At 40.8% G+C, this 15,940-nt stretch overlaps 2 protein-coding genes across 2 annotated transcripts in view; one reads left to right on the top strand and one right to left on the bottom strand.

Annotated features, from left to right (window-relative positions):
* Positions 1-3,397, bottom strand: part of aadac (arylacetamide deacetylase) — a 34,886-nt gene extending 31,489 nt beyond the window's left edge. Inside the window, exon 1 of the mRNA XM_061826656.1 lies at positions 3,257-3,397. The gene's annotated coding sequence lies outside the window, so the exon portion shown is untranslated. The remainder of the gene's footprint in view (positions 1-3,256) is intronic.
* igsf10 (immunoglobulin superfamily, member 10) lies at positions 2,755-13,729 on the top strand. Its single transcript, XM_061826653.1, has 9 exons — positions 2,755-3,438; positions 4,752-4,881; positions 5,030-5,420; positions 5,770-6,531; positions 6,653-8,362; positions 8,469-9,692; positions 9,923-10,826; positions 11,736-12,102; positions 12,185-13,729. The coding sequence occupies exons 1-9, from the start codon at positions 3,215-3,217 to the stop codon at positions 13,727-13,729; spliced, it is 7,257 nt and encodes a 2,418-aa protein (XP_061682637.1). The 5' UTR covers positions 2,755-3,214.
* Positions 13,730-15,940: the final 2,211 nt, after the last annotated feature.

Below are 15,940 nucleotides of genomic sequence, written 5' to 3' on the forward strand. Positions count from 1 at the left end.
TTGTACAAAATTCCACTAAAGACTGTCACGCCAGACAAAGAATCTCCAACGAGTTAAGATCTGTTCTGTTGTGAGTAATCCATGAGTAAAATTGAATTCGCCCTGAATCATTGAGCTTTCACGATCGAGTTAATGAATTCTGGCATTGTTATCTCAGAATATATACCTGCCACCAGAGAAGGAAAACTCTATTCTTGTACACACACCCTTAAATATTCCACTAGTAAATCCAAAAACTACTACATTGCTTATACAGTCAACACAGGTCTTTTACATCAAGCTCTGTTGGTGGACTAATGTACCCATCGCTCTGGATGAAAGGTTAGTCCAGACTGATTGGTAGACATGAGCTTATTTCGATTTGGTAGACTGCAATCTTTATGCTCCCCACTAGAACTGTACAAAGCCATTATCTTTATTGATAAATCGATTTTGCGGACACATATAACCACCAATTGCGTCGCCAAGCAAGTTCTTTTCAACATTCCAGTTGGTAAATGATTTGACTCTTCGGAAAGAAAAGAAGTAAAACGCAAGTTAGTTTTTGTTAAATTAGGTGAACAAATATACAATGCACCATATGTTTGGCTTTCTGTTCTAAAAGAACAGAAAACAAAGGATTAAAAACCCTAGTGCGACAGCAACAAAGGAAGCCGAAATTAATTCCAGAGAATCCCCGGCTAACATATTGCTGCCAATGGAAAAACATGTATCCATCGATCCAGCTGTTTTGTGTACCACTGTTTTATAATGGACAAATGTAAATTGTAACCTAAACTGGCAACACATCAAGCAGTTGAAAGGTTCGATGGCAAAAGATTCAACTGTCAAGATGTTACAAGGTACTGGGATGGCTCTGGCTGAAAAATACCTTCTGTCGTTAAATACAGTATGTGACGACCTAGTGTTGTATAGTTGATATATTCACTAGTTTTAAAACTGTACTTTACATGCAGTGGTTGCATGCCACAGACCGGAGGTAAACCTGCCACCTTAAACTTAACGCGGGAATGCTTTAAACATCAAGTCGCGAACAAATGCGCATGACCTTCGCACAACACACACCGAGTATCTTATAGGGAAATGTTTTAAGACCACATATTTTATTCAACCACAGACAAGATTGTGTGATTGTTAAGGAAAAGGATGACTGCCTACACCACGGGACAGTACAATGAGATGAAAGGGGCGAGGAATAAAAGGAGCAAATGGTTTGCTATTAAAGAAAATTTGTAGCAAAACGCAAGGAACTGAGTGACAGGCCTCGTAGCTCAGTGTGTAGCAGGCTTAACATGCATGGTTTGGAAAATTAATACACCAGAGTACTGTAGGAAAATCTGCGCAAACATGGGGAAGAATCTCTCCACTGTGAGGCAAATGTTCTACATGATGTACGGATGAGAGACGGTGGCATTGAAGAGACAACAGGAAGCAGAACTGGGGGTGGGATAGATGAAGATTTTGAGGTTCTTGCTTGGAGTCAACAGGTAGGATTAGAAATGAGCTAATTAGAGGGAGAGCCAAAGTTGGATGTTTTGGAGACAAGGTTAGAGAGAGCAGACTTAGATGGTTTGGACATGTCCAGAGGCGAGAGAGTATATTGGTAGAAGGGTTCTGAGGATGCGAGAGGAAGAGCAAAGAAAAGGTTGATGGATGTTGTGAGGGAAGACATAAAGACAGTGGCTTGGATGGAAAAAGATGACAACCTGTGGCGACCCCTAACGGGACAAGCCGAAAGGAAAAGAAGAAGAAGAGACTTCCCAATGATAAAAACACATCTCACAATGTTGTAAGCTTTTTGTTTTTATGCAAAAGACAGAAATATCCCAAACAATTTTGAGATACATGTTAACCTTGTGTTTTAAGTAGGATGTTAGGGGAAGCCTGCTTGTGCTATATCAAAAACACAATGAGGCTAAATTAATGCACCGAAGATCTGTAGCAAAGAAAAGTTCATTTTAAACTTGTGCTGTTTTCACCGAGTCTTTTCCTGGAATACTATCAACATAGTGTATACTATACTATACTATAGTATACCATACTCTTACTATACGACTATCTTGGCAGCGCTGAGTAGCTACACTATTGTGGCAGAGTTTAGTACTCCCAACAGCTATGTGCTTTTTCCAGCGGGCCTTATATTTCAGAGCTACTCCCGGATTACATTCGGGCAGGTTGCAAAGAGGAGGGAAGGAAAGGGGGCGTGGAGGAAAAAAGGCCAAAAGAAGCTTTCAGTTTGAGGTGCTCCTTAGACATGCTATCCACACACAGCAGACCCATCTGGGGATTCTATTTGGAGGCTTACTGGGATTGAGAGTGGATGACTTTCTTCTACTGGATCTTTAATTTGATTTAAACTGTGACAACTGTATTATATTTACAGGTGAGGGTGAGCTCACATTCTTCTCTGAACTGCCATCACCTGACTGTTTTAATTTACAAGAGCATGACTATGATTACAAGCGATTATATTTATGAGTATATTACATTCTCAATAGTAATTATAACCATAGTATTCATGACAGAATACAGAAATTATTCAAAGAGGGAATATAAACATGAGAGCAATATTTTGCTTTTATCACACATCATCATGATTTTACCCTCATATACCTGATAATTATCATCACATTACCAACTTTTATCGTCCTATGTAAGTTTCTTCACTTGAACCCATGCAGTTGCCCTCAGCATGATTCAACCACAAAAGCAAATTGATACTTACCAAGGAAATAAGCTTGCTTGCAATGACCCAACAAAATAGTTTCAACAGCTTCACACAAAGGTAATTTTGTTAAAAGTGGCCAATATTAGTTGAGGTTTTTTTCACATTGTGCAAATAAAAGTTAATAAACAGGTTGAATAACTGTATGCAGCCTCATTAGTCGTATAGTTTTTGGTGCAAATAGCAATAGTAGACTGCTGCATTAGACATTACATTTTTTTGTGCATATTGCAAATACCATCTGGATCACTCTGAGTGAGACTGTAGACCTTATTTGATTAGACTTACTTTTTCCATTTTGAATTCATTCTTTTTATTTTATTACACCACTTGCAAGTAGCTGCATAAGTAAAGATTCACTTACACTTTTAAAATATCAGATTTTGCTACAGTTTGGGGGAAAAAAAAACAGTCATTTTCATTATCCTGAAACACATACAGTGTGCTTTTGTGTCTCTAGGTGGGTTGTAATATACAATCCAGGGCCAAATGCATTTTCCATGCACAATGACCGCCTACAGAGGGTTTCACCTGCGGAGGTGTCTGCTATCCCTCGGGTCTCTGTTGCTTCTGTTGGCCTGTGTGTCGCCGGTTGGGGGCACCTGTCCCACGACGTGCGTGTGCTCCGTGCCCACGGAAGTACACTGCACCTTTCGATACCTGAGCGCAGTGCCTGCCCAGATCCAGCCATCTGTGGAAAGAATTAACCTTGGGTGAGCTCCCACATTTCTCTGTTAACATTGAGCAAACTTAAGTTGGGGCTTGTTATATCCACTCAACACTTTAAATCACGGAATTTATTATTGTGGGATTTTTGGACATTAAATTAGTTGAGATGAACAAAGCACCTGTCACTATGTGGAAGGTCAATGTCATTTGGCAGAGTGTTCCAACCTTTGAAAACGTTAAACTTAAAATGGCTTTTTCAGCTGGTGCGTTACCCTTTAATTAACTGCATTTGGGAAACCTTGCTTATGCCTTATCATTGTCTTTTTGAGGAAGAGGGAGGAGTGCCTTCTCATTCATGAGCTACCTGGACCTTCTTTTTTTTCTTCTTCTTCTTCTTGGAAAACAATCATGTTGTGTGTGCATTTCATAAACTACTGAGCAAGACTTAGGGTAAAACCCACATATAGGTGCACAAACAATGGAAGTGTAGAACTTTTAACATCCATCCATCCATTTTATGAGCTACTTATCCTCACAAGGGTTGCAGCAATGCTGGAGCCTATCCCAGCTATCATCGGGCAGGGGGCAGGGTACACCCTGAACTGGTTACAAGTCAATTGCAGGACACATATGAACAAACAACTATTCACACTCACAATGAGACCTCCACTTAATGCATGTTGTTGGGATGTGGGAAGAAACCCGAGTGACCCTAGAAAACCCACGCAGGCATGGGAAGAACATGCAAACTCGACACGGGCGGGGCCGGGATTTGAACCCTGCTCCTCAGTACTCTGAAGCTTATGCTCTAATGAGTCGCTACACCATGCCACCCAATTTTTAAGATTTTAACTTAATTTAAAAAAGTAAATGCCTTTTGGTAAGACAGTGAACCCCTGTTTTCACCCCAGTAGTATTTGATTATCTGATAAGAGCTAAAAAATTGACAAAGTATCGACAAACCTTGGATGCATAGGCAAACATGTGATATGATGACAAAGTACCTCTCAAACTATGATCCACTAGTGATGTGCCATATAGTGGGGTCACACTATACGATGTACCAACAAGGTTTTTTGTTTGCTCACATCTGTGTTTTCAGCAATATAAAAGCTTGAGACCCATTTCACACCTTCCTGTTTCTTTGGTAGAAATAACATTTAATCAAAGACACATATTCACCTGACATTGTCATTTGTCAGATTTTCAAATCTACCATTCAAATGAAAAACATTGCTTTAGCCTTGAGACTGTTCACCTGTTTAGTGTCCACAGACTGTGTTACCCCCGATTAAGTTTAACCAATGATTTATTTATTATTATTATTGTTTTTTACACATATTTTTTCTGTTTGCAGCTATAACAGTATAACTGTCTTGCGAGAGAATGCTCTTTTGTTGCTGGACAAATTAAAAATACTGATGCTACACAGCAATCTAATCCACAGCATTCAGGACAGAGCATTTCAGGATCTACGATCATTACAGGTAAATATTCTCACAATACAGTGACTAACGAAAAACAGAACAGGTCTGCTTTGACCAGAATTGATTCTCTCCAAAACGTTTTAGTAGCCTTGTCATTTTTAACCCTTTTTGTATGCATCATCTTGGACTTTTCATTCTGCTCTCCAAGGTCCTCAAGATGTCTTATAATAAAGTGAAGGAACTCAACAGGGAAACATTCAAAGGCTTGGAAAGCTTGGAGCGACTCTACATGGACCACAACTACATTAGTTTCATCACCCCAGACGCTTTCTATGGCCTAACCAATCTGCAGCTGGTGCATCTAGAAGGCAACCACCTGCAACAACTCCACCCAGACACCTTCATCACCCTAAGACACAGCCAGGTGTTTAAGGTGTCCTCGGTGAGGACCATCCACCTGTCCGACAACATCCTCACAATCCTGCCTGAGGACATTTTCTCTGGCTGCAGCCACCTGGAGAACCTATTCCTCCATGGGAACCGCTGGGCATGTGATTGTCGTATGAAGTGGCTCTCATTATGGATGCAGAAGCACACAGGTGAGTAAAATAGCTGGCTTGATGAATTTGTTCTGGTTACAGTGGAATAATAAAGTATACTACACACAAGAACCTGGGGAAATTCAACTTTTTGGGTGAAATAGAATAAACATAACATGCTGTTGTAATTAAATGCTCGTTCAACAGTTCAATGCTTCAGTACAAGAAGTTCAATAGAAGAGTAAGCACACAAGATGGGGAAGCCAATGTCTGTCTTAGAATTCATGACTTGGCTGACATCAGAGCAAATAATAAATTACACCTTTGTATGTGAATAATGACTTAACATTTTTATATGTCCATGTGAAAAATATTTAACAGCCTCAAAATTGTTTTTGGGTGTTTCCAGGGGTGCTAAAATGTAAACGGGACAGGAAATATCCTAGAGGCCAGCTGTGTCCTGTTTGTGACAATCCAACCCTTTACAAGAGGACTCTCCTCTCCGTTCTTCCTAGTGATGCTTTCACTTGTATAAAACCCTCAATTCAGCCCCATCTAAAGCCGAAAAACATCAGTTTTGATGAAGGCGATTTCACTCCACTTTCCCCAAGGGACTTTATTGCCCCACTAGGTTCCATACAAATGAACCTCACAGATCAATTTCACAACGATGCCAGCCTGTCGTGTACAGTCCAGAGACCCTCTAATTTTGAGAACCTCTCACTTATCAAGGAAGAGGAGGGGGGCCACAATATCACTGCAATTATTACTACCATAACTACATATTTGGTATGTAACATTGACCATGAACACATCCAACATTTGTGGCAAATCTTGGCAGCCTACAGTGAATCTCCCATGAGACTTGAGAGAGACTTATTGTTGACTAAAAAACCTGAAATGGTATATAAATATCATCAGAAGAAAATGGGTGAGGATGAACTACACACAAACATTGATGCTGAAATCAAAGCCCTTCCTGCATGGCTGATGCAAGAGGAGGTTAGTTTGCAGCTCGACCGTACTACAACTACTTTTTCTACTCTCCATATCAAGTACCAGTCTGTCGTCAACCTATGGGTGGAAAACACCATGCCCAAGAAAGGCCACTATTCCTGGACGATGATAAAGAAAAACAATGAAACCAAAACTGAGCACACAGTAATAGCAGGTGGGTGCTGGCTTACCATAATAATAGGTGTGTTAGCTTGCTTTTGCTTAAATGCCTCTGCAACATTGTATTACCGAACACATTTGTTTCAGACTGAATCAAATAATATTTTTCAATGCAGGTGGCGTGGTTCAGTTGAGCTGTCAAGTCAGAGGAGACCCAAAGCCTGTGTTGGAATGGATTTTACCTGATGGAATTAAGGTGCCAGCCCCTTATGCCAGTGGGGACAATAGGATCATAATCACAGCTGAAGGAAAGCTCACCATTCGGGGTGCAGACACCTCAGACACGGGTCTTTATCACTGCATTGCCACCAACTACTTGGACGCCGACATTTTGCATTTTCGAGTGACAGTTCTGCCTCCTGATGTGGAGGAGGCAGATGTCAATGGTGTCCATGTATCAAAGAAATTAGGGGAAGATATTCTTTTTGATTGCATTAGCTCAGGAAGTCCAAAAGCCTCAGTGCAGTGGATACTCCCAGACCAATCTATATTAGACAGGTCTCAAGGAAAAAGAAAAGTGTATGAGAATGGCACCCTACTGATTGAGAGCCTCACTCTGAGGGATCGAGGATTTCTTAGGTGTGTGGCTTCTAATCACTTGGGAGTTGACCTCCTCGTTTCTCACGTGACAGCACACGTAAGCTCTGAAGTGGTGAGAGACTTTGATAATGACGGATCAGGCATGGAGATAGAGAGCCAGGTGGACCAGACTTTAACTGACATCACAATGACCGTGAGCGAAATCCCTTATTACAAATCATCTGTCGGAGAAACTCATGAAGCATTATCTATCCTTTCAGATCAAAGGCACCCTCGACTGAGGTCACAGGGCAAACATACTTCAGGAGGTCGAATAGGACAGAGGAGGTACCCAGTCAGTAACAGACGAGCATATGGCAAAAGGGTATATAATAAAGCAATTGGGAAAGTTGATCCAAAGAAATTTGCTGTATTTATGAAGAAGGCCCAAGATGCAGAAAGAGAAAACACTAATGACAGAAAGACAGAAAAAGAGTCCAAGACTGTTTTGTCAAATCATAATGAAATTGGCTCTGGTGAGGTACAAGATGATGATCTAATTTTGCTTGCTGTAGTTTCCACACATAACCCTCAAGAAGGTGGCATTTACAGAATGGAGACCAAGGAGTCCGAAATCGCAAACTCAAAAAACAGCCATGGTGTAACATTCAGTCCAGAAAGAGAAAAGATAACAGATTATATGTCAATCCATAAATCTATATTTACAAGCAGTCCAAAGAAGAGAGAAGGAGAGAGCATCACACCGTATGACTTGATTTCGCTCAAGCCAGACGTCTTTCGTTTTGATGAAACTACAAGCCTTCACTCTCCCGAAAGATTTCCTAAGCCTGAAATTGTTATAGATTCTTCAGAAGAAACTCAGCTACATTTCTCCAGAGAGCATCCTTCAGAACCAGAGACATCCACAGAAGGGTTCTCGTTTAACACTGATCCTAATTTTACACCAATGAGGGACAGCACAGACCTCGTGGAGCTTTTAGTCCACACGGATCCAGAAAGCCAATCTACCATCACAAGTGTCACTTCCACACAGAGACGTCAAGAAATCACTTTCCATACCACCCAAACAATAAAATCCCCACCTTTAGGTTCTACCATAATTTCCAAGCAGCACATCCATATCATCCCACACAAGAAAAGGAGAGGGGGTCGCAGAAGAGTGTTCCATGGTCGGAGAAGAATCGTTAAACCCAATAGTATTGCTGACATACAATCCATTATCAATAAACTTATACAGCCATCTGAGCAGAATTCTACGGTACCATACAGAACTGAAATGACAACAGGTAAGCATTTTTGGGGTTTAATAACTACTTTAATTTTTTTTTCTTTTTCTTTATTTTTTTAAACACTGACCCAACAATTGATCTATTGTTGTTATCTTAACCACAGGTATGGAACTATCCACACCTACTATGCAATTTGGGGCTAGAGATAAAGTTGGCAACAAAATAATACGGGGAAGGCAAAGAAAGCCAATTACTACTGAAACATTAACTACTCCTCAGACTTCAACTGTAACCTTCACTACATCCCCTGCTACCCTGCCCACCATCACTACACACCTGCCAGCAGGATCTGAGGCTCTACCACCAACCATGAAAACAGAAACAAAAGTCTCTTTGTTTGATGATAACTATGAAGATTTATTCTCAGCAGATTTCGAACTGTCATATCTGAAGCCCACTGCACAGCCTTTAACTACAATAGGACCAACATACTACTCCAAGTCCTTCACCACTGTTGATACACCACCAGAATCACAAACTCTTGCCTCCCCGCCTACAGTCAAACCACCTCAAGGGCAAAATCCTTTGAAAGAATTTGAGTATGGGTCAGGTGGGTTTACAGACGATTTTCCGACAACCAGGCCAAACTCTGGTGAAAAGAGAGGGCACCAAGGACAAAGAAGGAGGCCATCAAAGGGACACAGACCCTCAAAGAAACTAAAAACTGCTAAATTGTATCCAATAAGTACAACTGAGACTTTTGTCAACAAGAAACCAACTATGGAAACCACAGTCCCGACCACTTTATTGCCCCAAAAGAGTGCCTCCAAATCTCCAATGTACACATCAACAAGGGATTTGAACAGAGTCTCAGGCACATCCAAGCAGCATACATATGCTTATAAGAAAATCGACTGGGGCATTTCCTATACTACCAGAACCCCGCTATTCCTCTCAAACATAATGCCCACATCAGAGAGACCTTACACAACTATTCAAAGCAGAGTCTACAATAATTTAAGACCCCCAACACAGCGGTACAATGGTCAAAAAGCAGCTCCAAGGAGACCTAGACCTACAGTACAAAGTGGCACCAGAGAGAGCAGAGAGAAAGGCATTTCTTTTGGGACAATGACCCGATATACATCAGAACAAGACTACATCTACACATATAACAGAAACAATGTGAAAAATATCCCCATCACAACCAGTCCCAATGTTGCTAACACTCAACCAACTACTACATTCATGACCAAAAAACCCAAAATACTTGGTGGCAATGCAGCCAGCTTTACAGTTTTGACCAACTCCGATGCCTTACTACCATGTGAGGCTGTCGGAGACCCTCCGCCAGTGATATCCTGGAAACACTTGTCCTCAAGCACAGGTACCCAAAAGGCATATTTTGTATAGTGTTAGGTTAAGAATTGTATGACTGATCTTGGCATTATCATAAACGAGAAGTTAAAAAAATAATTCCTCACTGCTGGAGTTGATAGACTAACCTAAAGGAATGTAACTTGTTTAAAAAATTTGCAAGTAGCACCCTTTCTTACTTAAGTTAATGGCTAATCTTTTTATAAGAGGCCTTTTTTTGTTTTTCTCTTTCCTATTCAGGAAACACCGTGACCATCAAGGGGAGAATGGGCAAGCTTGAGTTGTTGAGCAACGGGACATTGTCAATTCAAAATACCAATATTAAGGACCATGGCCAGTACATCTGTGTTGCTGAGAATGACCATGGGTCCGATAAACTTATTGTCACCCTGTCTGTTGTAGCTTACCCCTCACGTATACTAGAACCAAAAACGAGAGAGATAAAGTCTCATGCAGGCAATACTGTAAAGATTGAATGTAAGGCAGATGGTCGGCCCACTCCCACGATATCATGGATTCTAGCAAATGGGACTCAAATAAGAGAGCAAAGCACACCAGATGGAAGAGTATCAGTGAATGCAGGTGGGATTCTGGTCATTAGACAAGTGTCTGGTTTTGACAGAGGTCATTACAAGTGTGTTGCTAGTAACCCTGCTGGAGCTGATACCGCTGCAGTCCGCCTGCATGTGGTTGCTGCTCCACCAGGTATTTCTGAGGAGAAACGGCAGCAGGTGAAAGCTGTTTCAAAACAAAACATTTGGCTGCCATGCACAGGTCAAGGTAGCCCTCAACCTAGCATTCATTGGGTGCTGCATGACGGATTGGTGGTCAATCCACAAAGGTTTGCCTGGGACAAGAGGATATCTGTTTATGATAACGGAACTCTCCAAATAAAGGATGCAACACCAACCGACAATGGCAAATATGAATGTATTGCAACCAGTTCTACTGGCTCAGAGAGAAGGGTGGTGACTCTGACCATTGAAAGACAGGAATCTGCACCTAAAATAGTGCTGACCTCCCAACATGTAACCGAGTTGTATTTTGGAGATCAGCTCAAACTAAACTGCTCAGCAACTGGAGATCCTGAACCCAGGATTATGTGGAGGTTACCATCGAAAGCAGTGATAGACCAATGGCATAGGTAAGTTTCCCTTACCAATCGCAATGTACAGAATAATATTACTGCAAATTCAAGGTAACTGGTTTTATTCTCAGTTGCGTATACAGTATTCTATGCTTTCTGTTGCTTTTTAGTTGCTTACCTTTCTGATCTCTGTGAGCAATGCCACACTTTTCAAGAATTTGAACATTCACATTCGTAAACAAGCCGATCTTACGCCTGGCTGCTACACTGTTGAAAAAAAAATGTAAATGTTACTGTTTTGATGTATTTTTTGGTATGATGAATCCATTAAAAAAACAACAACTTGCATGTCAGGCAGAAACATGAATAATCCAATGTTGGTTCTCACGTGCTTTGTGAGGATATGATTCTCAATCCCCAAATGTATTACTGAGAAGCCATTGGCATTCTCTTCTTTTAGTATTGCATGTTCCAACCCGTTTACCATTCCACTTTCCCCTTGTTTCAGTTCGAGAACTGTCTAGTTCCTTTGTAGCTATCTTGAAGTAAATACTGTAATCTGGACAGAAAAACAAGTCTACGTGAGACTGCACTGTGTCCCTGGGATGGTCTGGCGTGTGCCCGCGTGAGTGTATAGTATTGATTGATAAAACCACTTTGTCACATTTTATGTCTCTACAGTCTCTATTTAGGTATAGTTGTCGCATCATGACAAGTTTTAAAATAATAATCAAAATTAAATTAGAGGCACAAAATGGGGCTACAGGGATAGATTTTTCAAAACTCAATTTTGAAAATATTCAACTTTCAAGTGATACAGTTTTAACATTAGTGACTGTGTTGTTTCTTGAAAACTGCAAACTCCACCCCAAAGTGAAATAGGAAACACGAGTAAATTATGGGATTGTTTACATCATTTGACCAAAATAACTGTTCTTCTTCTTTATTTTTACTGTATTTCCTTAGGATGGGTAGGAGATACCAGGTTCTGAAAAATGGTACACTAATCATCAATTCTGTGATTGATAAAGATACAGGAGACTATCTCTGTATGGCTAAAAGTGTAACTGGTGATGATGTTCAACTCATGAACGTCAAGGTGTCAATGAAGCCAGCTAAGATAGAGCACAAGCCCCATCGCAAGAAGAAAGTTCTGTATGGTAATGACTTGAAGGTTGATTGTAAAGCCTCGGGGGCTCCAAAGCCAGAGATCTCCTGGGGTCTTCCAGATGGCACTGTTGTTAACAGTGCTTTGCAGGCTGATTCCTTAAGGGGAGGAAGGAGAATACGACGGTACACTCTGTTTGACAATGGAACACTCTATGTTAATCAAGTGAGTGAATCACATTCTATCCTCAGTCTCCATGAGTTATCTAAAAATCTGTGCTAACATATCTTTGAATGTTTTTGTCCAGGTTGGTATGTCAGAGGAAGGAGACTACACTTGTATTGCTGAAAATCAAGTCGGAAAGGATGAAATGCACGTACATATAACTGTCGTGACTGCCGCTCCCATGATACGTCAAAACAGTGAGACCTATGCCAGATTGAAACCAGGAGAAAACATCCGCTTTGACTGTGAAGGAGTTGGTGAACCCAAACCTAGGATATTGTGGATATTGCCCACCAATGACATCATAGCAGCATCCAATGAACGCTACTTGTTGCATGTAAATGGCTCGCTGGACATCAGAGGTGCAAAAGCAATCGATGGTGGAGAGTATGTTTGTATGGCTCGCAACCCAGGTGGTGAAAACAGAAGACTCTACAAACTTGAAATTAGTGGTAACCCACCTGTGATAAATGGCAATCATCAGAATAGAACTTTATTAAAAGAGTTTTCTACTAAATATTCAAGGAAGCTCATAGACTGTAAAGCTGAAGGCAATCCAACTCCAACTACCACCTGGATAATGCCAGATAACATCTTTTTAAGGGCACCTTACTTTGGGGGTAGGATTAATGTCCATCATAATGGGACTTTAGAAATTCGGAACGTACGCCCTACTGATACAGGCGAGTTTATTTGCATGGCAACAAATGATGGAGGAGAGTCAGTATTAGTGGTACAACTTGAGGTGACCAATATGCTACGAAGGCCCATTTTTAAAAACCCTTTCAATGAAAGGATTGTCTCTCCTCTGGGGAAAACCAACGTTCTTAACTGCTCTGCTGATGGACACCCAAAGCCAGATATCAACTGGATCCTACCGAATGGAACGCGGTTTATTGCTGGGCATAATTCCCATAGACATGCAGAAAATGATGGGACTTTCGTCATCTATAACTCGCGCATTGAGGATGCTGGGAAATACCGTTGTGGTGCCAAGAACATTATGGGCTACATTGAGAAGCTCATCATTCTGGATGTAGGGCAAAAGCCTTACATTCTTACAAGGCCAAGGGGCATTGTACACAGTATGTTCGGGGATCCTCTCTTCATTCATTGTCTATCAGATGGAAGTCCAAAACCCAGAATCTATTGGACCCTTCCTGGGGGCCACATGCTTATGCGGCCTCAAGTCCTGGGACGTTACCATTTGTTACAGAATGGTACTTTAATCGTTAAGGACACCACTCTCCATGACCGAGGGAACTATGTGTGCAGAGCTCGAAATGATATGGGAGAGGCTGTGATGACAGTCCCTGTTGTTATCGTTGCCTACCCACCACGCATCACTACAATGCCACCTCCTACCTTGAGTTTAATGGCAGGGACACCTATTAAGCTCAACTGCGCTGCAATTGGTGTACCTAAACCAGAAATCACCTGGGAGCTTCCAGATCATTCCATTCTGTCAATGGCACAACAAAGTAAGCAGTTGGGAAGCCAACTGCTTTACCCTGAAGGCACGCTTATTGTCCAGAGGCTCTCGGTCATCAACTCTGGCACGTACAAATGTGTGGCTAAGAACCATCTGGGTACAGACCTGAAGACTGTATATTTGCAGGTACTGTAAAAGCCAAGGCAGAAGGAAAACAGGAGAACTTCAATGGACCTTTGGATCTGCAGCGCAAAGGACCCTCCTGTGTGTGAATTTACGAATATTACATCAACATTATTAGTGAAAAAATGGCTGACTGATTTAAAATCAGATAGGACATTAAGAGATGAAAGAAGTCTAATTGAAATAACAAACCTGGGGGCGGCAATTTGGAAAAGAACTTCTTGAGAATTATAGAGGGTACTCATTGAGCTGTGAAGGGGATTATCTGAGATCAGAATGTGCTCATCATAGATTCTTACCCAAAATGATTCTGATGATTATCTGGTGCTGGTTCCATATGGATATAATTAGAGCACATACAGTTTTCAGTAGCTTGTTTTTCCAAAAACAAGCAATAAAATGTCTATTTTTTTGTTTTATGAAAATATAGCTAAAAGATTGTTTTACACTGGATGCATTACGTTTTTCTTACACAATACAATTACATAATTCTCTTTTGAAACAGGCGCATTTATTTCTTTTCAGTGCATGGTTACATTTCTTTTTTTACTTGTGATTGTGTTGTACACAAGACTGTACAGTAATGTTATACATTATGCTTATCTGTAATAATATAGTATACAGTATCTTTCTGTTATACATAGTACCTACTAATGTATGGGAGAAAAATAAACCTTTAACATTACGTTACTTGGAATTTTGGCTTTTACTGTATTTTGATTTACAAATCACAGTTTATTGTATTTGTGAACAACAGCAAGAATGGTTGGCACATCTGCCTCAGAGTTCTGAGGTTCCAGGTTTTAAAAATCTGGCCTTCCTGTGTGGTGTTTGCCTGCTCTCCCTGTGCCTGTGTGGGTTTTTTCTGGATACCACACTTCTGTTTTCTCCCACACTGCAAACGTTCAAATGTTTTAGGTGTGAATGTGAAAGTAAATAGTTTGTTTAAATGTGCCATGTGATTGGTTGGCGTCCAATACGGGGTGTACCCCACCTCTAGCCCAAAGTCAGTTGGGGTCGGTGCCAGCTCACTTTAGCTGGCCTAGTGAGGAGGAGTATTTCAGAGACTGTATAGATATTTGTGAAGTAAATCACTATTGAGTGACTCATATAAATTTTTATTTGCTTGGATCTTTGAAAACAAAACAGAGGATGATCGGTATGATCTTCCATTAGCTGGAAACCAGTTCAGGGTGTACCCTGCCTCTTGCCGAGTGTCTGATGGGTTCGGCTCCAACAGGGCTAAAACGTTAGTGATGATATACGGTCAAGAAACTGGATGAAATTGATCATTTAAGAGAAAAAGGCAACAATAGTTCAATTTAGACTCTAACGAACCAATTATACTAACTATACAATATTAACCAACTATAACTTTAACCCCAACCCTCATTTGATTGTTTCTCATGAACCTGAGTGCTTTAAGAGCTTCTAGAACCAATTTCACCTTAAATCACTCCAATTGTGCATTTAATGAATCTAATTTTAACAAAGGCAAATAAGCTAACCTCTTTTACAACCATATATTCTTTTGCATGGTAAGGTTATGTTTGGTACACTAAACCGTGTGTGTGTATAAGTGAAGAACTCTAGTGTGAATATCAAGTGGTTTCCAGAAGAGTTGGGATGTAGACTACTTGCCAAATGCTTTCGTATGGCAGAACAATTTAAAAGATTCACATCATCATCATGTTACGCCCCTGAAACAGCTCATCATACACACCCTATGCATTATGCGGATAGTGAAGTTTATTTGTTCAGGTTTTGCTGTAATTGGTGTTTTCTCCTACCTTCAACATTTAATAACGACTTAAAATATGGGGTTTCCCATTTGAATCCATCTACTTGGGTGTTTGAATGGAAATTGTATTATTTGAAATATAGTTAATATGTGGCCATAGAGAGGAAATGTGTGTTTTGTCTGGAGGTGGGAACCCAGCTGCTAAAGTGAGACACTGGATAGAAAGTGACACCAGCTTCCAGTCAAATAAGCACACAGTGTTTTTGCTTGGAATGAGGTGTGTGTGTGTGTGTGTGGGGGGGGGGGTTCTTTGGCATCATACTCGAATAACTTGTTGCTCATATTGTCCTTAGCATATGATTCACCATCTCCTGAAAGTGAGAAAAAGGCGGGACGACAAGGGGCATTGATAGTTACAGCAAACAAAGGAAAGGTGTGACGAATTTAGCTTACGGACTGGAATTTCTTTCCTAAACAGTTTT

This window comes from Syngnathoides biaculeatus, chromosome 8, assembly GCF_019802595.1.
Source record: "Syngnathoides biaculeatus isolate LvHL_M chromosome 8, ASM1980259v1, whole genome shotgun sequence".
NCBI lineage: Eukaryota > Metazoa > Chordata > Actinopteri > Syngnathiformes > Syngnathidae > Syngnathoides > Syngnathoides biaculeatus.

Excerpts from the sequence above, each read along its gene's own strand:
- igsf10 (XM_061826653.1), top strand. The coding sequence starts at position 3,215 with ATGCATTTTCCATGCACAATGACCGCCTACAGAGGGTTTCACCTGCGG. Across the intron at positions 3,439-4,751 it reads GTGGAAAGAATTAACCTTGG|CTATAACAGTATAACTGTCT; the intron begins GTGAGCTCCCAC and ends TTCTGTTTGCAG. Across the intron at positions 6,532-6,652 it reads TGAGCACACAGTAATAGCAG|GTGGCGTGGTTCAGTTGAGC; the intron begins GTGGGTGCTGGC and ends TTTTCAATGCAG.